Raw genomic sequence first — 26,203 nt, 5'->3', positions numbered from 1 at the left:
GTTTGTTTTATAGTAATAAAGATTAATAACTCAATGTTGACTACGTATTATATATATTTATATTTATGACATTTTCACCTTTTATGTGTGCTTATTTTGTTCACACATTGTTGTCAATATAATGGATTTGTATGCGACTGTCATACAAGTGAGATGTTTGGATAGCTTTAAACCAGGGTTAATCCACCATTTTATACATTAGGAAATTCATGTACCAAGTCAGGAATAACACAGTTGTTTTTCATTCGTTTGTATGACTTGTATGACAGTCGCATAAATCATTTTATCATATTGGCAACAGTGTCTGAACAAAACAATCATGCTTAAAATATATATAAATGATAATTTTAAGGTTACGCATCATATTAAGCGGTTTATTTCAGTGTAAGCCAAAGACAATGTATTTTCTCTTCACTCACAACAGTCTGATTTGAGGCAAAACTTTTTCCGTTGATGTATTCATTCGTGGAATCAGATCACCGATGACAATAGTAATTTTGGTAACTATTCGACATAATAAAAAAAAAAGTCTGAGTTTCCGACTGAGGCATTCCAAAACGGTTAAACAGTACTGATATAATGTTTTGAGCTATAAACAGCTTAATAGTATCGGCATTTTATAAAAGCTGTTTCTTCTCAATATTTTTTTATTTATGATGCTGTTTTTTAAAGGACCCATATTGAATGACTCTGTTGCATTTTTTTTTTTTTTGTTGCACTTTAGTGTTTCTTTTGTTTCGTTGTTTCCCTCTTATAGTTGATGTGTTTTCCTCGGTTTAACCCGGATTTGTTTTCTCACAATCAATTAATGACTTACGAACAGGGGTATACTTCTGTTGCCTTTATTGACTTATTTGAAAACAAGTTAGGAGTGTCAATTATGAACTGGTGTGTTTTTAGATTAGCATCTGATTTGCATACATCCATGTTTTTAATTTCTATATTTTCATAAAAGTTTATACAGTTTATTCGAGTTTTTATACAACTTCAAGTTCACTATATAATGATAAATAAAGTCTATGCCAACGATTCTTTATTTTAAGGTATAGGTATATATGTAAATAGCAATGAGTATAATACATAATGATATAAGGAATCTCCACTAATGCCATTTGTTAAGTGTCCAAACTTTTATCAAATCATACGAAACCTTGCTGCAATCTATATTACGAAGTTAAATATCAAAAATATCGAACTCTAAAGGAAACGAATCATTACAGCACTATTACCTCAATGATAAAATAAGACAGATGGATTCAAAATATCAACATTAGAGATGTATTTATTTTTGTGAACTATGAGACCTAGAGGTACCTTGTACTACTGATATCTATATTTAAGAATATATCATAGTTTCCGAAAACATTTAATTTTCATAATTGTATCAACATTCGGCATACATTTGCGTGTTCAAATCATGTTTTGGACAGAGAATAATGTTACGTAAAATCAAATAGTTTCTTCTGATTTATTCATTGGAAGCAATGAATAAAAAGTCAAACAGACCAGATGCAATGAAAATGGATTTTTGAATAAAATGAGAATGCTAACTTATGTGTTACAATTAACACTATTTTCCGTTTCTTAAACGCTGCTTACTCTGTTTCTGTCTAGTTTTTGTTATGTATAAATTAAATTTGTTATGGTTCATTATAATTACTATTTACTTATCATTTGATTTTGCCATTTGATTAGGTACTTTCCGTTTTGAATTTTCCTCGGAGTTCAGTATTTTTGTGATTTTACTTTTTTGGATAGTAAATAGTTTTATATAGCTTTGAATGTAAATTTTGTCATAATTTATATTTGGTGCATTCGATTTGATTTAATATTATTTAGATATATATACATATAAGTATCAAGGCGTCCACATCATCTTTACTTACAACTTTTCCGAATAAAACTCGGACTTTGTTATTGTTTCGTCTTTGGTCAAATTACAATTCTTATTAAACTCCTGTTGAATAGAAATTTCTTGAACCTGATTTCGACCTCGAAAACAATGCCCAACAACCGAACCACAACGACTTAAAAGTTGTTTTAGATGTCCTGAATTTGAAGCAATTGTTAAAACAACACACACTGATACAAGTTCTTCTATCCTTAGACAAGTCTGTAAAATCCACCATGGCCACGCATCAACTATGTTATTATTGCTGTAAACACCAAATACACCAACTGCACTGTAGATATGGGTCCCAACAATAGCCACTGATGTCGCTGACGATACGAAACAAAGAACTATCAACCGTTTTATTGTGCTTGATTCTACAAAAAAGAAAGAACATTTGATTATTAAGATAAGTTTCCTTATGAGAGCCAATGAATAAAAAAAGAAGATTATATATACATTCTTTGCAAAGATATACAGACTGCACTGGCAAGCCATATGTTATATAATATCTATTTATTCAATTCAAAAAAAGTTTGAATAATTGTAAATCTATGTTTTTTCCATCACTAAGGGTCTAGTATTTTGTTACGCATTCTCCCAAAAAGTTCTCCTCGTTATGAATTTGCATGGATATTTGCAAAGCAAATGATACATTCCAATACAAAATGTATATTTGAAATATAAACCGAATATAGTGTAAGGGAAAGTAGTTCCCTGGTGGCCATACTATCAAGTTCAGTTTAAATCGACTAGACTATTAGTACTGTTCGTTAAACATCCCTGTCAAGCAGTTTTACCCAAAGAAGAATTTAAAAGTAGACTAAAAAGTGACACACTTGTTTTCAAAAAAAGCGACCATCTCATGCATTTGCTTTTGATGGAGGTTCGTGTGGATCTTTCTTTCTGAGTATTGTTTTGCATTTTGTTCTTTGTTTTTTGTTATCACATTGCTGTTTATTTTTCTTTGCTATCAGTTTCAGATTTACCTCTTATGGTTACTGGTAACCTTCAGAAAAGTTGATACGATCTCAAGGTGTTAAGTTTGTCAAATGAAAGGAAAGACACAGAATGACATGTTTATATTAATTCTGAGACTTAATGCTGTACAGTTACTGTTAAAACAATAACAAAAAGTTTTCAAACTCTTTTGTCAACAGTGTAAGAACGGAAACATAAATATCATGTCCACCCAGCATGCATACGTTTAAGTTCTGACATCCACAACATTATACTCTTATAACATTAAATAGATTTTAAACAAAAAGATTGTGTATGATTGTCAATGAAACAACTATCAAGAGACCAAATGTTATAGATATATTAAATAACGTGTAACATTTAAAAAGTCAAACTCAATTTTATGGCTTAATGTAGTACTTTTTTATATTACTATTCACAATATCGAACAATCTGCATATTCATGTCGATTCATTTAAACCATTGCTTACAAGTTTTAAATAATTTATTTAACATTATCTATGTATTGAAGTGCTATTGTTTGATATCAGAGCAACAATAAGCAAATCAATATTATACGTGAACACATTGTACGACGGGAAGCCAAACAAAAAATTGTCAGTACTTTATAATTATTTTTGTATATTGAAATCTTTTAAAATTTGAACGTAACCCTTCATAAAAAGTCAAAGTCAAAAACTGAAAATAGCAATACAATATTAAACGGAAATAAATGCCTATTTTGCGACAGTTTATATTTGCTTTATTTAATAATTTTACGAACTCCATCACGAGTTGGTTGACCGTTATGATGGAAAATTTGTTTTACACATGACGAACGATATGTTCCAGTTGTAGTAACCCCAATCACGTCCCGAGTTTCCCCAATGTGATTGTTCGATAATGTGAATCATGTTACACAAACCTACTTCAAATGAGCTTTGTATTTTATACTTTTTTCGAATTATCACCGTCATTAGTAACCAAATATACACACACAGTGGTTACTCTCGCTGAATGATTAACCGCATCAGTGTTTTCTAATCATAACGCCTTTATAAATGTGTTTGCTTTACGATTACAAAGTATAACTGATTTGACTATGTAATCGTTTGTTTTCAATAGATGTTTATTTCATTATTGATTACAATAATGTTTTATACTTAATTATTACATGTTACATTTTTTTATTCAGTCCAAGATAATAATGATGAGGGTTTAGTTTCCACAACGACACAAAAACGTCAAATTTACGAAAACCATTTCGTCCTTATTTTGTAGATATTTTCCCCGAGTGAGTTCTCGGACATTGCTTTGCAAAACCATAGCTTAACTAATCTTCACCGAGCTCCTAATTTTACGCATGTTTCCGTAAATGGGCAACAACTTAAGGGCATATGATACAGTTACAGGGGAGAAAATGATGTTGCTAACGTAAAATGTTATTTTAGCGACGTCAAACTGTGACATATCGGGAAAAGATATTTTTTTCGACTGATTTTTATCATTAAAACTGATTTAACTTGAAAACGAGTTCATCGACCCCTCTTTTTTAAAATGTCATTTGGTTTGATTACGTTTGAAGATTATTTGTACCAAATTTCATGAAAAAGTCAATGATGCAATTTTTTAAAATTTGACAAATATACAGAAAAAAAGTTTTTTTCTACATTCATGAACATTTGATAAATTTAAGTTATTTCTAAACAAAATATTTCATTAATATAAGAATACTTAAATAAAAGAGAACTTATTAATAATTTCACAAAAAACAGCTTGTGTTTATCTTTTAAAACAAAAACGTTATGAAGTTGACTGTCCCTCTGGTATCTTTCGTTCCTCTTTTATGCATTTCTGTCAGTAGGAAAAATACGTCCACAAATCCTACTTTTGGGCAAATATCCGAAATTTCAACCTCATTTTACTCAAAAAGTAGCACATAGCCTATATATTTGAAATGGAAAAGTTCTCACCGTCAGAAATAAACTGTTGGATATGCAATTAAATAGACAAGGAGCAAATGTAAAAAGTAAAAAAATATTATTAAAACATGAATTATGATGATTTTAGTTTTTAAAACTATATTAAGTAAAGAATGTTGGAGAGGACCATAGTTGAATATGCACATAGATCTAGGTTAGCGACACAAGCTATTCGGAGACAATAGTATGCATATTACCATTGATAAATCAACTCCCTCGGGCAAAGTTGACTTTAGCAGTTCTAATTATTTTATGGTTCTGTTTCGTCAAAAAGTTCCTTTTTATGAATTTGTACGTCCTGTGGTTTTTAATGTTCAGTACTGGACGTTCCTGGTGAACTAAAAGTGGTTTTGATGCAAAAAAAGAAGTGTCATTTCTATTTGCTACCACTTGGCGACCACTCAGCTTCTTGTCCCTAGTGATATCACTAGCTAGGTAGTCATTGCTTCGATAATGACATGCATTTTTGCATTTTGCTTTCTAAACTTAATAAGAAACTATGGCTCAACTCCCTCAGGCATTGTTTATCGTAGATAAATTTGACTTTTTTTTTAATCTTATAAACAAAATTTTAACGTATTTATACATAACTTGCTTTAATATGGTTGTGTTTGGGGTAAGGTAAATATAGCAGAGCCCCCAAAGAGGTTAAGATGAGACGAACCCTGTCGATAAGTCATGCACATCTTACAATCTTTCCATGCAACAAAGATAGTTGATCTATTGCTTAACATATTTGAGAAAAAGACGTAACCAATTAAACTGAACATTGAAAAATCAACAAAGTGGAAAGGAATTAGTATAAATTGTATTAAACTTGTTTCCCAATCCATTATAAATAAATATGTTTAAACTAACAATGACAAAGAGTTCCAGGTCAGTTAAACCCTATCAGACAGAAATGTAAACCTAACAATAAATACAATAACCAAATATAGATCATATTGCTTATTGTACCTAAGAAACAATAGAACACAATGCAGTTAAGTTCAGATAACCCTGCCAGTCAAACATATACACCTAACAATCACTTATTACCGAAAACGAAAGTAAATTGTTTGCTTATAGTATGTTAAGAAATAATTTGCAAACATAAATCAGGAAAAAAAATCAAAAAAAAAAATCAATGCTTTAAATAAATATTTTAAATCAGTAAATGTTATAGAAATGCCTATCCTTTAATGACTAAGTGCAATGAAGTTAACAGGACATTAAGCAGGTACCATGCAGCGTATTACATATCAAACTTTGACGAGTTATAGATTTTATAATCAAATGCTTTTGTTTTAATTTTGCCTAGTTCATTTCAAATTTTACATTACCTGTTTACAAAATAATCTTCAGTTCATAAATCTTTTGTAATATTATAAAGGATGGATACAAACTGTTTATGAGCGTCACTGATGAGTCTTATGTAGACGAAACGCGCGTCTGGCGTAATAAATTATAATCCTGGTACTTTTGATAACTATTATAACTTCATATTAACTAAGTGTATAGCTTATAAAATGAATGTATAGAAAAGAAATTTTTATAAGAATAAGTGATATGAAAGCAAAAACAAAATTGACTGATTCTAGCCAAGACATTATGACATTATGTTCTTCTCACAAACAAGTTAAAACTAAGATATATCTTAAATACAGCATTCCATGACGAAGACATTATTTAACATGATGTTGCAAAAATATTTCACTACGGAAATAAATTTACAAACTGATATAACCGAAAGAATACGTCCATGTCGAAAGGTATTTTATGAAATAAAGTGAAGAAAATCATCCCGACGTTGAAAAAATGAAGGAAGATTTCATCTGAAATACAATATGGTTCTGACATCAAAAATGCATTTCTAATTGACCCAACAAAAGAGCGATTAAAACCATATGAACGTAATTTATCGCTTACGTTAAATATGTTTTTTAATTCGCTAAAACATTGCCTCTTTAATTTTTAATTTAATAAACTTTACTTCCAAAATTGGAAATATACCTTTAGGTTAAAATGAAGTAATTATTTGCATTGCCGACAATGTTTGTAAATATTCTTTACTTTTTTGTGTACTTGTTACTGAATAATGTACAGTAAAAAAACCAATCGTGCGATAAGATAACATAAGATATACAAAGGAATTACCTTCATACACATTATCTATACTATGCCAATTAATTAGTCATTTTTTTTTATTTTTGTGTATTTGAAAACAAGGGAAAAGATGAAGATATCGTTTAGATAAATAATGTCAACCTACCATACCTTTACTGGTACATGACAAGACATAAATGAAGGCATCAAAGTGTTACTAAACACCAACCATTGATTCTATACTAATATTAAAAGAGAAAAGCCAGGCAAAATTTAACCTTCAAATCTCTAAGAGGACAAGCAAGCGTTAAGCATTTTTATATAGAAGCAACAACAGTTTACTGATTATGATTTATTATTCATTCATAAGCATAAGCAAAATCATCTAACATATGTTGCTATTGGATTGATTATAAGAAAAAAGTTTGTTACAAAAATTGGCATTTAGCGAGGGGCGGTATTGATGTTTGTTCAATTTCACAAATGATTATACCAATGATCATATCTTATAATTTAGAATATACAAACAAAGGTCAGTGAAAACAACTAAAATTGAGGAAATCACATGAACTCTACATGTAGCGAGACAGGGTATGTCGACAGTATAGGTAACTAATCATCAACCAACCTTCGCCATGCAAATCTTCATATACTGTCAAAATAGTTATCAAAGGTACCAGGATTATATTATAGTACGCCAGACGAGCGTTCGTCTACATAAAACTCATTAGTGACGCTCATATAAAAATCGTTATAAAGCCAAACAAGAACAAAGTTGAACAGCATTGAGGATCCAAAATTTCAAAAAGTTGTGCCAAATACAACTAAGGTAATCTATGCCTGGGATAAGAAAATCCTTAGTTTGTCAAAAAATTCAAAGTTTTGTGAACAGGAAATTCATTAAAATGACCTCCTAATTGATATTCATGTCAAAAATTGACAATAGGGAGACCGACACAATCGGTCAATTTACAGACCAGACGAACATTCTGGTACTAAAAAATCTCAGACCGCAAACGTATGTCTTCTATGTGCTGAAACACAAACACATTGAATCGACCGACCAATTCGTGATGGTAACCATAAAGCAACCATATTTAATATATCTGATTTCATAAGTACAAACAGTTAAAGAAAATGATATTTTTATTGAATCAAATTAGCAATCAAAATGAAACATTCAGATCCCATAGCAATTTGTTTTTACATCAAAGGGTATACTAGCACGCAAACACTCGCTGTAATCAGTCGAAATCTTTGATAAACCTTAGATAAAAATATAACAATGAAGCAATTGCAGACATATAAACATTACGTTTAAATTAACAATTTAAAAGAAGGAGGTGTTATATAATTTTCTTAGAGACAACAGAGTCAAAATGACGCAGATTTAGCAACTATATGTCACCGTATGGCCAAAAAAAAAGAACAGAACCAATACCGTATAGTTGGCTTACAGTCAAAAAGTCAAATGTGTTATTTGTAAATGGGTATTCAGCACTGAGGACTGAGGAAGTTTTTTTGAAATATAATGGTTTTCCTCTGATGACATGTACCCATAAACTATTTTATTGAGTTTTATATCATTATTTGTAACATTACAACTTGTTTTAATGACTCTAGATTAGGATTCAAACATAATAAAACTTATAATGTTTGTAAGTTAATGTATCAATTTTATAAGCATCATGAATAATACATGGACTAAGGAAATATAATAAAATTCGATGTCAGAAAATTTGATTTAAGTATAATATTTGAACGTTAAATCAACAAGTTTATTCACGCTTTCATGTCAACTGAAGCACAAAATACAAATAAGTGAAACTTTACAACCATGGTTGTATAAATATATAAATAGAAGGGAAGTGTTTTTTATGTTAGTCAAAATATTCTGGTTATTTCCAATTTGCAAAACCACGATTAAGAAGTTTTGTTGATCGATTGTAAAAAATAATAATAATAATAAAAAAAAAAATCCCGAACTCAAAAATTCACAAAGGGGAAATTCCATAAAAACTGACATAATCAATCAACCAAAAGAACGAGTGGAAAACAACTATTATATTCCTGTCACACTCATGTTCACCTGTCTGTAAATAATCAATCAACCAAAGAAACGAGTGGAAAACAACTGTTATATTCCTGTCACACTCATGTAATCAATCAACCAAAGGAACGAGTGGAAAACAACTGTTATATTCCTGTCACACTCATGTTCACCTGTCTGTAAATAATCAATCAACCAAAAGAAAGATTGGAAAACAACTGTTTTATTCCTGTCACACTCATGTTCACCTGTCTGTAAATAATCAATCAACCAAAGAAACGAGTTGAAAACAACTGTTCTATTCCTGTCACACTCATGTAATCAAAAAACCAAAGGAACGAGTGGAAAACAACTATTATATTCCTGTCACACTCATGTTTACCTGTCTGTAAATAATCAATCAACCAAAGGAACGAGTGGAAAACAACTATTATATTCCTGTCACACTCATGTTCACCTGTCTGTAAATAATCAATCAACCAAAGAAAGGAGTTGAAAACAACTGTTCTATTCCTGTCACACTCATGTAATCAATCAACCAAAGGAACGAGTGGAAAACAACTATTATATTCCTGTCACACTCATGTTCACCTGTCTGTAAATAATCAATCAACCAAAGAAACGAGTGGAAAACAACTATTATATTCCTGTCACACTCATGTTCACCTGTCTGTAAATAATCAATCAACCAAAGAAACGAGTGGAAAACAACTGTTATATTCCTGTCACACTCATGTAATCAATCAACCAAAGGAACGAGTGGAAAACAACTGTTATATTCCTGTCACACTCATGTTCACCTGTCTGTAAATAATCAATCAACCAAAAGAACGATTGGAAAACAACTGTTTTATTCCTGTCACACTCATGTTCACCTGTCTGTAAATAATCAATCAACCAAAGAAACGAGTTGAAAACAACTGTTCTATTCCTGTCACACTCATGTAATCAATCAACCAAAGGAACGAGTGGAAAACAACTATTATATTCCTGTCACACTCATGTTCACCTGTCTGTAAATAATCAATCAACCAAAGGAACGAGTGGAAAACAACTATTATATTCCTGTCACACTCATGTTCACCTGTCTGTAAATAATCAATCAACCAAAGAAACGAGTTGAAAACAACTGTTCTATTCCTGTCACACTCATGTAATCAATCAACCAAAGGAACGAGTGGAAAACAACTATTATATTCCTGTCACACTCATGTTCACCTGTCTGTAAATAATCAATCAACCAAAGAAACGAGTTGAAAACAACTGTTCTATTCCTGTCACACTCATGTAATCAATCAACCAAAGGAACGAGTGGAAAACAACTGTTATATTCCTGTCACACTCATGTTCACCTGTCTGTAAATAATCAAACAACCAAAGAAACGAGTTGAAAACAACTGTTCTATTCCTGTCACACTCATGTAATCAATCAACCAAAAGAACGATTGGAAAACAACTGTTTTATTCCTGTCACACTCATGTTCACCTGTCTGTAAATAATGGGTTGGTCAATATTGTCAGCTGTGAAATAACATTAGTATTAAGAAATATTCCCAACATCAATTTTGAGTAAACGACTAGTATTTTCCTTTTGTTTATTTTTTTTTCATCCTAGTCTCTTCCGTTAACTTCTCTTAATAAACTGTACTCATTATTGAAATATAAATAAATGTAGCGGTTACAATCTTTATTGTCAACACATATTCATCTTTTAAATGTTGTTTATTTATTTCATTTTGCGGATGCTGTATAATTCCTACCAGAGAGTCAAGGCAATCATAAAATTTCTATTGGAAAAATATTATGATGCAGACATTTGCAAATGGATAGTGGAAGAATACAATATTTTGATTCATATCAAATCCGGAGATTAGAAAACACAAAGTAAGCTTACTTAGGATATAACAAAGGCAAATAATCCTTAGTTGTAACAATAATTTTGATTCTGCAACAACTATCGGAAATTCAACAAATTTTCTTTTTGTTCATTTGTTATTTTAATAACGTAAAGAGGATTATCTATGTATTAGAGATGGAAGAAATGGGAATCATAAGATAGTTACATAACAAGCAGAAGAGTATAGTAAAACATGAGTTAAACATTACCAACAGAAAAAAAGTAAAAAAAAAACCAACAATACCAAACTTCGAGGAAAATTATAAACAGAAAATCAGTAAGCAAATTGCAAAATCAACAACTCAAACATATCAAATAACTGTCCTATGTCTTACTTGGTGCTGGCATTTTTTAATTTTGACAATGCTGGATTTAACATAGTTTTAAAGCTAGAAAACCCCTCACTTGTACGACAGTCTCATGCAATTCAATAATATTGACAACGATGTGTGAACAAAATAAACAGACATAATAGGTAAAAATGTGTTTCCCTCAGTTTAAGTTTGTAATCCGGATTTGTGTTCACTCAATCGATTTATGACTTTTGAACAGTGGTGTACTATGGTTGCCTTTATTTTTTTTTATTATGTGACACATTTACCTTGAATATGCATGTCATTTTTGCCAATGGACGTGAAGCAATCTACAATCAATCAATCATTTATGAAATATAAAAAAAACTTTGATTGAATTTGTTTGTATTTTATTTTGTATTGAATCTATGATACCACATAACATTTTTTTTCATCTTTTCTTACGTGTCCTTCAAAAGAGGGGCGAAAGATACCAGAGGGATAGTCAAACTCATAGATCGAAAATAAACTGAAAACGCCAAGGATAAAAATGACAAAGACAAACAGACAAATGACTCTACCGTTCAAAACTTTATACCTCCCTATTTTGATAACATAGAACCACCCATAATTTCACACACATACAAAAAAACAGCAGAAGTTTAATTTTTAATTATACGTCGGTTACATCAGACGTGAATATAGATAATAATACTCCCTTAACTTGAAACTGTGAATCGTCGAAGTTCAGATATGTTCCCTTTGGCCATATTATTACAGGGGACCTCAATATTGTCCAGGACAGAGAGGTTAAAAACTTTTTGAAAAAAGGACCAAAATATCGTCCTCTATCTAAAATAGATTGGAAAGAGTGTCGTCAAGTCACCAAAGATGTTTTGTAAAAAGTGGTGTAAACGGGAAAAATCTGATAAAAAATCTCTTGATTCTTATAAGTGTATGAATGTGGAAGGTAAGAGAATATCACATTCTAAAAATAATTTAGAAGTAAATAATAGAGTACATAATACACCTATTTCCAGAATAAGAAATAAACTTCAAGAACTTTCAAAGCGGTTTGTGTTTGTACCGGCCGACAAAGCAGCCAAAAATGTGGTGGTGATATGCCGTAAATACTACACTAACTAAACATTTAAATATCGTTTCATCTCGGCCTCTAGTAAGTGTTCTACAACTTATCTTTCAGTGCTTTTAACAGTTCATTATAGTTATCAAAAGTACCAGGATTATAATTTAGTACGCCAGACGCGCATTTTGTCTACATAAGACTCATCAGTGACGCTCATTTCAAAATAGTTATCAAGCCAAACAGGTACAAAGTTGAAGAGCATTGAGGATCCAAAATTCCGAAAAGTTGTGCCAAATACGGCTAAGGTAAAATTGAGAATGGAAAGGTAATCTATTCCTGGGACAAGAAAATCCTTAGTTTTTCGAAAAATTAATTTTTTTGTTTATTAAAATGACCATGTAATTGATATTCATGTCAACACCGAAGTGCATTAACTACTATTAAAGAGCTTATCATAAACTATTGAAATAAAATATATGAACATAGTGGTATAAATAAAGGCAACAGTAGTATACCGCTGTTCAAAACTCTATGGACAAAAAACAAAATCGGGATAACAAACCAAAGCTGAGGGAAACTCATTAAATATAAGAGGAGAACAACGACGCAACATTTAAATGTAACACACACAGAAACAGACTAAGTATTAGACAAAATCCGATGAGAATAACAAATACAACATCAAAACCAAATACATGAATTTGGGATAGAAAATTACCGTGACACGTCTTATATTAATGTAAATTCACACTAAAATATAAGAGAAAACAAACGACACAACGGAAACACAACGTAAAAATGTTACACACACAGAAACGAACTATAATATAACAATGGCTATTTTCCTGACTTGGTACAAAGAAAAAAATAAATATTAATAAATAAAAATTATACCATTTTTGGAGTGTAAAAAAATCTTTGGATGTTTTAGACAAATTAAGTGCTTTTGATGGTCCTTTTGATTCTGTTGACAGTTTTGATTTTTCTACTCTTTACACTACACTTCCACACTATCTTATTAAACAAAAGTTTTCCTATTTAAATAAATGGTCGTTTGGTAAAGCTGAATGCAAATATATTTGCTGCAACTCATTTAAAGCCTTCTTCTCTAATAAGAAAGGTAAATATGCTAGATATACTTACTAGAGGTGTGATGAGATGATTGAAGCTGTTAATTTTCATCCTTGATAATATTTATGTACGTTTTGGCAACAAAGTTCATCGACAGGCTGTAGGTATCCACATTGGCACTAATTGTGCCCCTTTAATAGCAGACTTGTTTTTGTACTGTTTCGAATCACAGTTTGTGACTAAACTCAGTAAAGACCCGTCGAAATTGCATTTAATTGATAAATTCAACAACACATACCGTTATTTTGATGATATTTTTTCGTTAAATAATCAAGAATTTTCTCAATATACTGCTGAAATTTACCCCATGGAACTAAATTTAAATAAATCAAATTTATACGATAATAACTGTCCTTTCCTGGATTTAGATATTTCTGTTTTAAACGGGAAACTCCACACTAAAATTTACGACAAAAGGGACGATTTTTCGTTCCCTATTGTTAATTTTCCATTTTTAGATGGTGATGTTCCTTAGGCACCATCTTACGGAGTTTATATTTCACAACTATGTCCGTGTCTGTTGTGACGTTTTTGATTTTAACGAACGCAATCTATGAATTACTGGTAAATTATTGAACCAAGGATATCGTTACCATAAATCATTTAAAACCTTTTCTTAATTTTTCCATAGATATAAAGAGTTGGTTTTGAAGTTTGGTTGTACCTGTAGAAAACTTATTTCAAACGGGATAGCCCATCCTCATTTTTATGGAAATGTTGTTAACCGTGCTAGGAAATTTAGAAATGATCCTTGTAAACTTATCGCTCCGTTAAATAAACTTATTCTAAAAAGTTACCAATTTTACACTGTAATAAGATCATTAAATATTGTTTTTATTTGTATAAATATTGATTTTGTTATCAGTAAATTAAAAGCAAAATAAATATTACTAGTATGTTATATACATACACACATTCATGGATCTACAATCTGTTGTAACTTGGCATTGCACAAGGTCATGTTTTTCTCTGACTGTTTATGACGTCGTTACACTTAATCCATTGTAATTTGGATGTGTACGGATTGATAGTTCAGTCTCAGATGCATGATGTTTTTATTAGTGGTTAGTGGCTTTTAACTAGCTGTCAGATAACTGCGAGTACTCTCAGATCTGTTCCTAGTGTCTTTTTGTTGTCAGGATGTACAAATACCCGGCCACGTCCAATTGTATTTTTGTCCATCTGATGAGTTAAGCCTTTTTTAACTGCTTTTTATAGTTCGTTCTTATGTTGTACTGTTATACCACTGACCCAGGTTAGGGGAGGGTTGGGAACCCGCTAACATGTTTAACTCCGCCACATTATTTATGTATGTGCCTGTCCCAAGTCAGGAGCCTGTAATTCAGTGGTTGTCGTTTGTTTATGTGTTATATATTTGTTTTTCGTTCATTTTTTTTTATATAAATAAGGTCGTTAGTTTTCTCGTTTGAATTGTTTTACATTGTCATATCGGGGCGTTTTTTAGCTGACTATGCGGTATGGGCTTTGCTCATTGTTGAAGGCCGTACGGTGACCTATACTTGTTAATGTCTGTGTCATTTTGATCTCTTGTGGACAGTTGTGTTCTTGGCAATCATATCACTTCTTCTTTTTTATAAATAAAATTTTCTAAAAGCTATCTTTTCGTATTCTATTTTACAATTCTATTTTACAATTCTATCATTTAGTTTAGCTTCTAATCGCATAATGTATAATCCATACAAAATGTGTCATTTTGTCACAACCTGTAGCTTGAAAAAATGCACGGTCTCCTATCATTTTTTTTTTAATTTTTGTACTTAATATAATAGACACTACGTTTTGGCAAAGTATGAACAAATTCTATCATTTTTAATTTAGACACCATACCACCTTAAGATGGTACCTGATAATTGTTTTTATCTTCTTTTATAGAAACGATACTTTCATTAATAACTGTTGGGTTACATACGATGTTGTATTCTAAAAACACTAAATAGTCTCACCGGCCTTTCTGATGAACTAGCACCACTATATATCGCAAGCACACGCCCAATCAGGCACATATATACTAGTACAACCAATCACATAAAACTTTGGAGCATTAAACCAATAAACAAATGAAACATTCAATAGTAAAAGTTGTGGAAAATCTCAGAATAACTTTTAGTACAAACACATGATTTATATTATGAAAATTGAAAATGATTATCATCAGCGAACTATTTATATTATGCCGGAAACGGAACACTGTCAGTTGGGAAATACATTTGGTTATCTTTGGTGGATTTTTAATAAGGAAGTTTTAGTAGAAACTGTCAAATGCATTTTCAAAACTTTTTCGTCGATGTTTTATTTTAATTACAAGTAGATATTTCCCCAATGTCCAATTAAATCGTCATGCTTTGATCTGCCATTATGTATCATGAAAGTTCAGCCCATTAAACAATTTTATGACAAACAGTTCTATTTTCAATGTAATGAAAGGACAGATGTCTTCTTTTATAATCAGATTTGACAGCCCTCAAATAATAAATATAAAAAAAACAGTTATGTATACAGCATATAACATATTATAGCAGTTTGTTTCACAACACGCGATGAAGAGACATGCTAAGAATTTATTTTTATTAACAAATACAAATATACCATTAACACCAACAAGTCCTAGGAGTTGGTAAAAAAAAAAACGGATAACGTTGTTTAAAATTTTAACATTATTAATCAAGACAAATAAACATTCCATTACACATTATTTCTTATGAATTTAGTCTCATTTCTTGGTAATAAGTGTTATGGCAATATTTGCAGATGTCAATATATAAATATATTTGGTACATGATTCATTGAATAAAATAAATGACCTTTTGGAAGGTGTGGGTTGTTTTCAAGATATTTCTTTAAAAAAATCTAAGTCTGACTGAGTGACGATATTCCTATATCCAACTTTTCTATCATCTTATATCATGAATTAACTTGAAATATCAATTATTATTCACTGTTTGGAAGTTGCAATCGGATGATTAATGTATCCTGTCATAGTGATATGCATTATTGTGACACGAGTTTTATGTCAGCACAGTAGTTATAGATAGTGATTGACTGTTTGTATGGACTGTCTAATGGAGCGATGAATGAACTCTAATGTGATTAAGCAGCAGCCAAACATTTTCCTGAGTAGTACTTTCCACACTTTTTGTCAATATACACGCATATATGTATATGTTTTTGATTTATTGACAAACCTTAAAGTGAGAGAAACAATACAACCATAAATAAATGAAAAATATCAACATCGAAACGAATCTTATCAACTTACAAGTTGTTAGTGTAGGGATGTAACCAATGAGGGACTTTAAATGTTATTTGAAAATTCACCAAATTTGAGCATAAAGGCTACTTAGAAATGCAAGATCAAACCCGATTTTTATTTTATATTTAAAAGTATAATCTTGACAGAGATCGTTTGGTTCAAGATCATAGAATTATTTGATAGTAAGGAGAATGACAATGCCTTTATCGTCAGATGATAAAAGCGCTTTAAGCTTCAGTTAACCGCAAATAATTCTATCTTTTTTATTTTCATTCTTCAAATCGCATTTGTCACTCATATTTTACGTCGAGATATTACGTCTCGGCAACAATTTATAACACAAAGGAGAGTTTATTGGGAGAATAACCTGAAACTAATATTTATAATAACAGATATAAAACAGCAACTCAAATGAACTAAAAACACATCTACATATCAACATACAGTCGTTACCACAAGATATTTTTTTTATACAATACGTCTAGTTTAAAATGCCCTTTACCTTACATTCGATAATATGAATCATTATTTCGAGTTTTTTTGTCTATACGCCATCACACCAACCATCGAGATGACCTCCAATTACTGTCGACGTTCATATTACCCGAAAGAAAAACAAATGGAAATAGATAGCGAGCACGTGCAAATGGATATTTTCATCTGGTGTACTAATATAGGTTGAAAACAAAATGTTACTCATTGTTTTACTTGTGTTAGAAATTCTTGTTTCACTTTTAATGTTGACGTTATTTTCCTTTTAAAAATTAGACACGCCTAGTACATTCGTATCCATCTTCAGCGAAGAGGTTAAGTTGTACGTCAAATAAATACGTGTTCGATTAAATTGAATTATTGACTTGCAAGTCAATGAAACTTTTCGCTTCTAATGATACTTTAAACAAAAAAATCTATATGATTTTATCTGAATCGTAGCTAATGCTCTTTTAAGGGACATGTGATAAGAGGTGATATTAATAAACAAACGAGCTTTAAGACCATCAACATATACACGAAATTGTATACCGAGGTTAAATTATTTTTTAGCACTCGCTTTACTATTCCAATACGATCGTGTTAGAATATTTTTAATTTTATTTATCCAAACAATAAAAGAATCTGATATTTGGATTTATTTAGATGAACCCGTCCATGGAATGATACATTCAGGTCCCAAATGATATGATTGCAGAAAATGTTATTTGAATACGATAATACTTCCTTTTATCATTAAATGTCATCCAAGTTCATTTGCAGAATAATTACAACTCCAAACGCATCATGATTGAAGTAAAAACTAAAATCACAAAAATATCTAACTCCGAGGAAAATTCAAAACGGAAAGTTCTTAATCAAATTGCAAAATCAAAAGCTCAAACAAATCAAACGAATGAATAACAACTGTTATATTCCTGATTTGTTACAGGCATTTTCAAATGTAGAAAATGGTAGATTAAACCTTGTTTTATAGCTAGCAAAACCTCTCATATGTATGACAGTTGCTTTAAATTCTATTACATTGACAATGAAATGTGGACAAAACAAACAGACATAAAACGTTAAAATATTTCATGAGTGTGTCTTCTTATATTTTTCTATGGAGGAAATAAGCATAAAAGATGATATATAAATGTTGAATAATACGTAATTAGTTATCAAAGGTACCAGGATTATAATTTAGTACGCCAGACGCGCGTTTCGTCTACATAAGACTCATCAGTGACGCTCATATCAAAATATTTATAAAGCCAAACAAGTACAACGTTGAAGAGCATTGAGGATCCAAAATTCCAAAAAGTTGTGCCAAATACGGCTAAGGTAATCTATGCCTGGGATAAGAAAATCCTTAGTTTTTCGAAAAATTCAAGCTTTTGTAAACAGGAAATAATTAATAATTGCACTCAATAAACAATCAATTTTATTAACAGCTCTTAAATTTTTGTAAGATTATGTATGACATATTCATGATGGGGCTATCCTGTTGTCATTTTTTTTTTATTTTGCAAGAAATATCCATAAGTTTCCTGCCAGAGATTTCAAATTTTGAGGAAATATATCCTTTGTACAATAATATAATGCATATTAAAGCATAACAACGGACAGAAGCAATTGCTAAAACTTAGGTCCACTGAATAGATCAACAAAGGAAATTAATGATAGGTCTATAATTTTTTTTTATTTATCAAGTATTAAAATCGGATTAAGACGTTTCTTTGTTGTTTTCCCTAGAACGTATTATAGTTTGTACTCAGCCTTGAAGAAAGAACATTAAAGCAATGCTCTTTTGATAATTGTGTGTTTGTTGCTGTGCATGTGTCATGCCAACTTACAAATAAATGTTTTGCATGATTTCGGTTTGTTATCATTTGTATCTTGTTAATTGATTTTGGACATTTATATATCGGTTATTTACTGTTGTATTTAGTTTCCCTATTATACTCAGCTCTTTAATCTAACGTTTGTTGCATGCAACAAAAAGTAAATAAAATTCAAATGACAATTTTGTTTTCTTCAAAACACCTTCTATCATTGCCAAACACTCATTCATCTACCAAGCGATAGTGTAAAGTAATCAGTCAAGCTGATCTACTATACGGTTCTAACAAAGTAACTAGATAGTAAGGTTTAAATAATTTTAGTTTCAGGAAATTGCAAATGGATTTTAGGTGCATATAATTACTAAGTGCATAAAAGTGGGGTTATTTTAGACTACATGTCGTAAATCTAAATCTTAATTGATGTAGCTTGAAAATTATGCAGCATACTCTTTCTTGTGTAGTAGGAGAGCAATGAGACTAAAGTACTACCAAACATTTTACATTTAAAGGAAATGCGCGAATAAACAAGCATGGATGGAAAGAGTATTATTCATAAGTTTTTGCATTACTTAAAAATCCTTGGAAAACAGATCATCCGCACAATATACCCACAGAATTGCTTGGATCTTCAGGTATATGAAATAGTTTAAAGATAGAAACTGGTTAATAGTGTATCCGTTTTCATGCTGTCTCTAGTTACCACTTCAGTTTAATCATGTATATCTATTATATATTCATTTTATAAAATTTACTGTTTGCAAAAGTATGAATTATTCTGGATAATAAGGATGTTCTTGTCCCAGGCAGGGCCGTATTGGTCAAAACTTTTTTAGGAAATTTTGGTCCTCGGTTATTTTCAACTTTGTACTTGTTTTGGCTTTCAAACTTTTTCATCTCAGCGTCGCTGGTTAGTCTTGTGTGGACGTGGCGCGCGTCTGGCGTATCCTTTTTTTTTAACCTGGTACATTTTGTTGGCTAGTATTCGTTTGTTTCTCTGTTCTATATTTTCTCCTATTCATTTGTATTGTAGTCCTGTCATGTAACGTTGTCATTTATAATTAACATTGCCATAACGGCGGGAGGTTTGGCATGCCACAAAACCAGGTTCAACCCACCATTTGTTTCTTAAAATGCCCTGTACAAACACAGAAAAATGGCCATTGTTATATTTTAGTTCGTTTCTGTGTGTGTTACATTTTAATGTTGTGTTTCTATTGAGTCGTATTTCTCTTATATTTGATACGTTTCCCTCAGTTTTAGTTTGTAACCCGGATTTTTTTTTCTCGATTTATGAATTTCGAACAGCGGTATACTACTGTTGCCTTTATTTAAAAAGGATGAGTCACTGATACATAGAGCAGAAGGTCAAACGAACGAATTAATCAACAAACGAGACCGCAATTGCTATCTTCCTCTGCTCAACCAACTGTGAATAAAGTAGGTCCAAAACAATTAGCAAAGTAAATATTACAAGTACTTACAAACAATCAACATTTATCATAAAAGTGTGGTAACAACAAAAGTTTGAGAAATGTATACAAACACGAACAAATATTGTGATAATTTTGATATACTGCTATGATATAACACATACACAAAAATACAGCAATGTTTGTGGCAATTCCCTGGGCTTTTACGTAAAGGAGAACCATTTTGATGTTTAAAAATAAGATGGCAAGGAAATATTTAAAAGACATCCTGTGTCTAAAATATGAGAAAAATGTAAGCATAACAAACTACAGTAAATGGGGAAAAGAAATAGATATATCCGGTCAAAAATAAAAGACCAAGATGTATATAAACGAGTAAAAGCTCAGTCTCAGAGACGCCGTAAAACAATTAAGTATCTGACATCACCAATCTTCATTGACCCCCACCCTCAACACTAAAATGTGCTATGTTTGAAGAACAATTTTAAGCTCCATTTGCTTCAATAGACAAAAATGATATATGGTTTTACTAAATTAACACTTATACCTTTTCAGTATCTTGTACTTTTAAAGAGGTCAAATTACAAGACAAAATAGGGTTCTTTCTTTCTATTACTGCAATGAGCATTGGAATTGATGACAATACCTTAATGACATAATTATCATCTTTTTTAAATTTTGTATCATTTATATTCTATTGCTATTAATATGCTGTCAATATTTAGGCTAATGAATTCATAAACTGACGCACATTATTTAATGAAGTAAACATTTTTCGTTTTATTAGTGAATATGTACTAACTAAGGCCAAATCAAAAAGTATTGGAAACGTGATATCTGCAATTATCTTCACTATTTTATGTCATGCGAACAGTTATCAATATATCAAATATGTTCGGACTAGTGATACCGTGGTCTAAGAAGGTACGTATATCCGTTAATGGTCGGATATAAATGTCCTCTTTCCTATTTTCTTATCTGATAAATTAATTTTGCAAGTTTAAATTGAATATCTCAGTCAAATATTATCATTTTAAAACTGACGTTCAGTTTCCCACCATTTTTCTTCGATTTCAATCGATCGACTGGATATGACCAAAATGTACTTATCCGAGAGTGTCTTAGTACAGCTTTTTTATGGACTTAATACTTCCTTGTGGTAAATTAAAACAGATAATAAATAAAGGTATTCAATGCATAAATTTAATCCGGGAAATAAGTTTCCTATGGATGAATTAGTTCGTATACTGATTATAACTGATTTCATTTCTCACTAAGGACAACATTTCCTGTCGACAAATATTCCAATTTATCAAAATACTGTTTCCAACAAAACACATGTAAGTATTTACAGGTATATGATGAAAACAGATAGTAAGCCGACTTTTACTGTTCATAGAAACTGTAAAAAGTATTAACATGTACCATGTTCTAGGTCAATAAGTTGATGAAGATTCATTGAAACTTTTTTTGCATTTGTGTGTTCACTTAGGGACACGTATACGGGATTCTAAACTTTTTTTCCGGTCAGTTACCTATATAACCTTTCACAGAATATACAAGAATTCATAAAGTTCCACAAAACTGTTTGTCCTATGGCCTAAAACCAAACGACTATACAGTTGATTGATTGCAAGAAGAAAAGAACAAATACAACTGATTTTTTTCGCAAGACCGCATTATGTGGTAAATAATTTTATTAATAAAACACGGATATTCAATTTAAAAATTTACGGTTTCAGGTCAAAAAAATAATTAATTAATGTGGCTCTTAGAGCTTGACAATATTCGTAATTTCTATGAAAATATTTTTATTTAAATCTATGGGAACTATTTGAAAATTCTGTAAATGTTACTTGTAAAATAAACATTGAGTTCGATGGGCTGTTTAATGTTATCAGAAAATTCTAAAACGAAAGTCCATTTTTAAGCAAATGGCAAAATCAAAATCCCAAACTTGGAAGGGCATTTTCTTTTGTAGAAAATTGCGGATAATACCTGGTTTTATAGCTACCCAAATCGCTCACTTGTATGACAATCGCATAAAATTTCATTATATTGACAACGATGTATGAACAAAACAAACAGACAAATAATAGGTAAAAAATGTCCCAAAAAAAGGGTACAGCACTCAACATTGTGTTATAATCTTAATCACTACAAAAACAAGCAAATATGTCAACAAAAATTCAAATAGACCAAGCAGCAATAAATTACTTCGTATCAAAGAGTTACAACAAAAAATAGCATCAATATGTAACTTCGTATCATAAGTTACAACAAAAAATAGCAGCAATATGTAACTTCGTATCATAAGTTACAACAAAAAAATAGCAGCAATATGTAACTTCGTATCATAAGTTACAACAAAAAAAACCAGCAGCAATATGTAACTTCGTATCATAAGTTACATAAAAAAATAGCAGCAATATGTAACTTCGTATCATAAGTTACAACAAAAAAATAGCAGCAATATGTAACTTCGTATCATAAGTTACAACAAACAAATAGCTGCAATATGTAACTTCGTATCATAAGTTACAACAAAAAATAGCAGCAATATGTAACTTCGTATCATAAGTTACAACAAAAAAAATAGCAGCAATATGTAACTTCGTATCATAAGTTACATAGAAAATAGCAGCAATATGTAACTTCGTATCATAAGTTACAACAAAAAAATAGCAGCAATATGTAACTTCGTATCATAAGTACAACAAAAAAAATAGCAGCAATATGTAACTTCGTATCATAAGTTACAACAAAAAATAGCAGCAATATGTAACTTCGTATCATAAGTTACAATAAAAAATAGCAGCAATATGTAACTTCGTATCATAAGTTACAACAAAAAAAATAGCAGCAATATGTAACTTCGTTTCATAAGTTACATAAAAAATAGCAGCAATATGTAACTTAGTATCATAAGTTACAACAAAAAAATAGCAGCAATATGTAACTTCGTATCATAAGTTACAACAAAAAATAGCAGCAATATGTAACTTCGTATCATAAGTTACAACAAAAAAAGCAGCAATATGTAACTTCGTATCATAAGTTACAACAAAAAATTGCAACAATATTTAACTTCGTATCATAAAGTACAACAAAAAAATAGCAGCAATATTTAACTTCGTATCAATAGTTACAAACAAAAAATAGCAGCGATATTTTACTTCGTACCAAAATAATAACTTCAATGACCTGAAAATGTAATATGTGTCTTACATTTGAAATATTGATAAAAACTTTGATTATAACTCGGTTAATTGCTGGATGAAGAGAACTAATTTATGTAAATAAAAGTTTTCAATAAACCCGCAACAAAATATTGACATTAAAACTATTTCGACAAATACCAGGAAGCTATTAGTGTGTATTGTTCTTATATCCGATACTTGAAATCCTTCAACTACTTCAATGTTTTGATCAAATATATAGAATTAATAAAGAAATTTAGGAATGATAACTCATCAAAGATACTTGACTTATAAATTGGTACGCCAGACGCATTATTCGTCTACATAAGAGTCATTGGAGGCGCTCGAACGAAAACCATTCGGAAAATGATTCACTGGAAAATTGGGCCAAGATTTTATACGCAAAGAAGTCAGATCAAGAATATGGTCAAATGGAATAATTTCACAGTTTGCATATGCAAATGAATAGGAGAACAGTTCATACTCAAATATAACTTTAGCAGCTATTTCACCTCAAAAGAGAGAAATAACGTTTTTGAGGATTATCAGAAAAAATGGAAACGTGTTTATCTTAGTAATGACTTCAAATTTGATGACGGCAATACTAGCTGTTTACTTTTTCACTGTTGACATTTCAGAAACGCGCGTCTGGCGTATTAAAAAATTATAATCCTGGTACCTTTGATAACTATTTACACCACTGGGTCGATGCCACTGCTGGTGGACGTTTCGTCCCCGAGGGTATCACCAGCCCAGTAGTCAGCACTTCGGTGTTGACATGAATATCAATTATATGGTCATTTTTATAAATTTCCTGTTACAAAACTTTGAATTTTTCGAAAAACTAATAATTTTTTATCCCAGGAATAGATTACCGTAGCCGTATTTGGCACAACTTTTTGGAATTTTGGGTCCTCAATGCTCTTCAACTTTGTACTTGTTTGGCTTTATAACTGTTTTGATCTGAGCGTCACTGATGAGTCTTATGTAGACGAAACGCGCGTCTGGCGTATTAAAAAATTATAATCCTGGTAACTACTGTTCCATTATTTAAACCGTGACATAATTATTTTCTAAATTTATTTTACTTACCGTGCATACTGCCAGCTGAACAGTTTTGTCTCATTTTGAACCCCACATAAAAATATCCAATAGCGAGTGAAAATCCATAGGCTAAAAACACGATCTGGCAAAGAACAAGCATAACTTTTGCAGAGGCTTCATAAAATACAACAAAATCAGAAGTTACAACTATTACCAAATGAACTGCAGTAATGATCAAAATAGCTGAAAATTTCTGAAATTTCGGTGGTCCTATGTCCATCTTAGTGGTGTCCAGTAAAACTAAAAATACCAAGCTGAATGATGAAGTTAAGAAAGGTAAACCAACTGACCACATTATTCTGGCTGTGAGAAAGGGAATATTATTATAGGCATAATAAGGTTCGGTAAAAAGTGATACAGTCCGGGTGGTGCTGAAAAATATCACCATGAGAAGTAAAGATAAAGTCAGTTTTCCTTTTCCAGCTTTCACAGACTTCAGTAATGCAGCTATACAGATGGCTGAAAACACTACCGCTAAAACGTAACATAGTCCAAAAATATAAACATGTAACGGCCATGCAACGCCCCATTCTTTAAATGCAGAATTCCATTCCGGTTCTGGTTCTGGCCATGCTTCAGCTTGAGGCTCGCTGTTGATTAATATGAAACTTTCGGGCAGTAAAGATTCGGGTTCCACTTCAGGTTCTACAGTTGTCTCTGGTTCTGATTCTGACAAAGTGTATTCTGGCTCCGGTTCCACGGACGACTCTGGCTCAGCCGACATTATTATATTGTCAAAATGTCAAAAGTTTTGGAATATCAAGACATATATTTCTCGGAAAAAAAGTTTAATTGCACAAATATATTTTCAATCAGATTTTAATTTCAACACTCGTATCAAGCATTTTAAGTCCAAAATGTTTAGAATAAAATACGTTTTACAAATCTAATTGTTTATCCTGTACTGATCATTCTAGTTGTTGATTCATAATCAGATCCTTAAAATCTATTTCCTTGTAAAATTTGTAAAAACAGCAAATGACTCTGATCGTACCTGTGTCACACATGTATCTGATGTTGATCAATACTGCTGGCAATAAAAAGGTTCGCCACTTTGACTCGCATTAACTAATGGTAAACACAGACATTAATAGGATTTAATTGTAGAACCGGAAAATACCAATAGTTTTATACTCCAATAAGATCCATTTCATAATGTAGGTAATACAAATAGCAAATCGTGTTTGGTGACAAAAACAGATCATCAGTACTAGTGTAATTAAGGAAGTTAACCTTTCAATAAGAGGAAGTTCGTTAACAGAATGAAATTTATTTCTTAACGTAATTCGATAGTATAAAGTTTCTGAAATTAAATTAATGTTATTTTTCACCTTGGGTTGTTTATTTACTTCACTGGCAAATGTCCGGTCTGTTTGCTTTACTCGATCTTTAGATGTCATCAAAACAAGTGAAAACGGTCACTTCTATAAGATTTATATTTATTGAGGAACACAGAATCAATTATGTCCATATGAATGGATGGATAGATGAGTGGTTGTCCATATGC

At 31.0% G+C, this 26,203-nt stretch overlaps 1 protein-coding gene across 1 annotated transcript; it reads right to left on the bottom strand.

The window, feature by feature from the left end:
* Window positions 1–1,018: 1,018 nt before the first annotated feature.
* LOC143078786 (uncharacterized) lies at window positions 1,019–25,834 on the bottom strand. Its single transcript, XM_076253753.1, has 2 exons — window positions 24,685–25,834; window positions 1,019–2,268 (listed from the first exon to the last, which is right to left on the bottom strand). Exons 1-2 carry the CDS (start codon window positions 25,418–25,420, stop codon window positions 1,883–1,885), a joined length of 1,122 nt encoding a protein of 373 aa, XP_076109868.1. The 5' UTR covers window positions 25,421–25,834; the 3' UTR covers window positions 1,019–1,882.
* Between the last annotated feature and the right edge of the window lie 369 nt (window positions 25,835–26,203).

The sequence above is a fragment of the Mytilus galloprovincialis genome, chromosome 6, assembly GCF_965363235.1.
Source record: "Mytilus galloprovincialis chromosome 6, xbMytGall1.hap1.1, whole genome shotgun sequence".
NCBI lineage: Eukaryota > Metazoa > Mollusca > Bivalvia > Mytilida > Mytilidae > Mytilus > Mytilus galloprovincialis.
This window is presented reverse-complemented; position numbering and strand designations above follow the sequence as displayed.

Coding starts and splice junctions, on each gene's coding strand:
- LOC143078786 (XM_076253753.1), bottom strand. CDS start 25,420: ATGTCGGCTGAGCCAGAGTCGTCCGTGGAACCGGAGCCAGAATACACT. Junction 2,269..24,684: donor TTCAGCTGGCAGTATGCACG/GTAAGTAAAATA, acceptor TCTTTTTTGTAG/AATCAAGCACAATAAAACGG.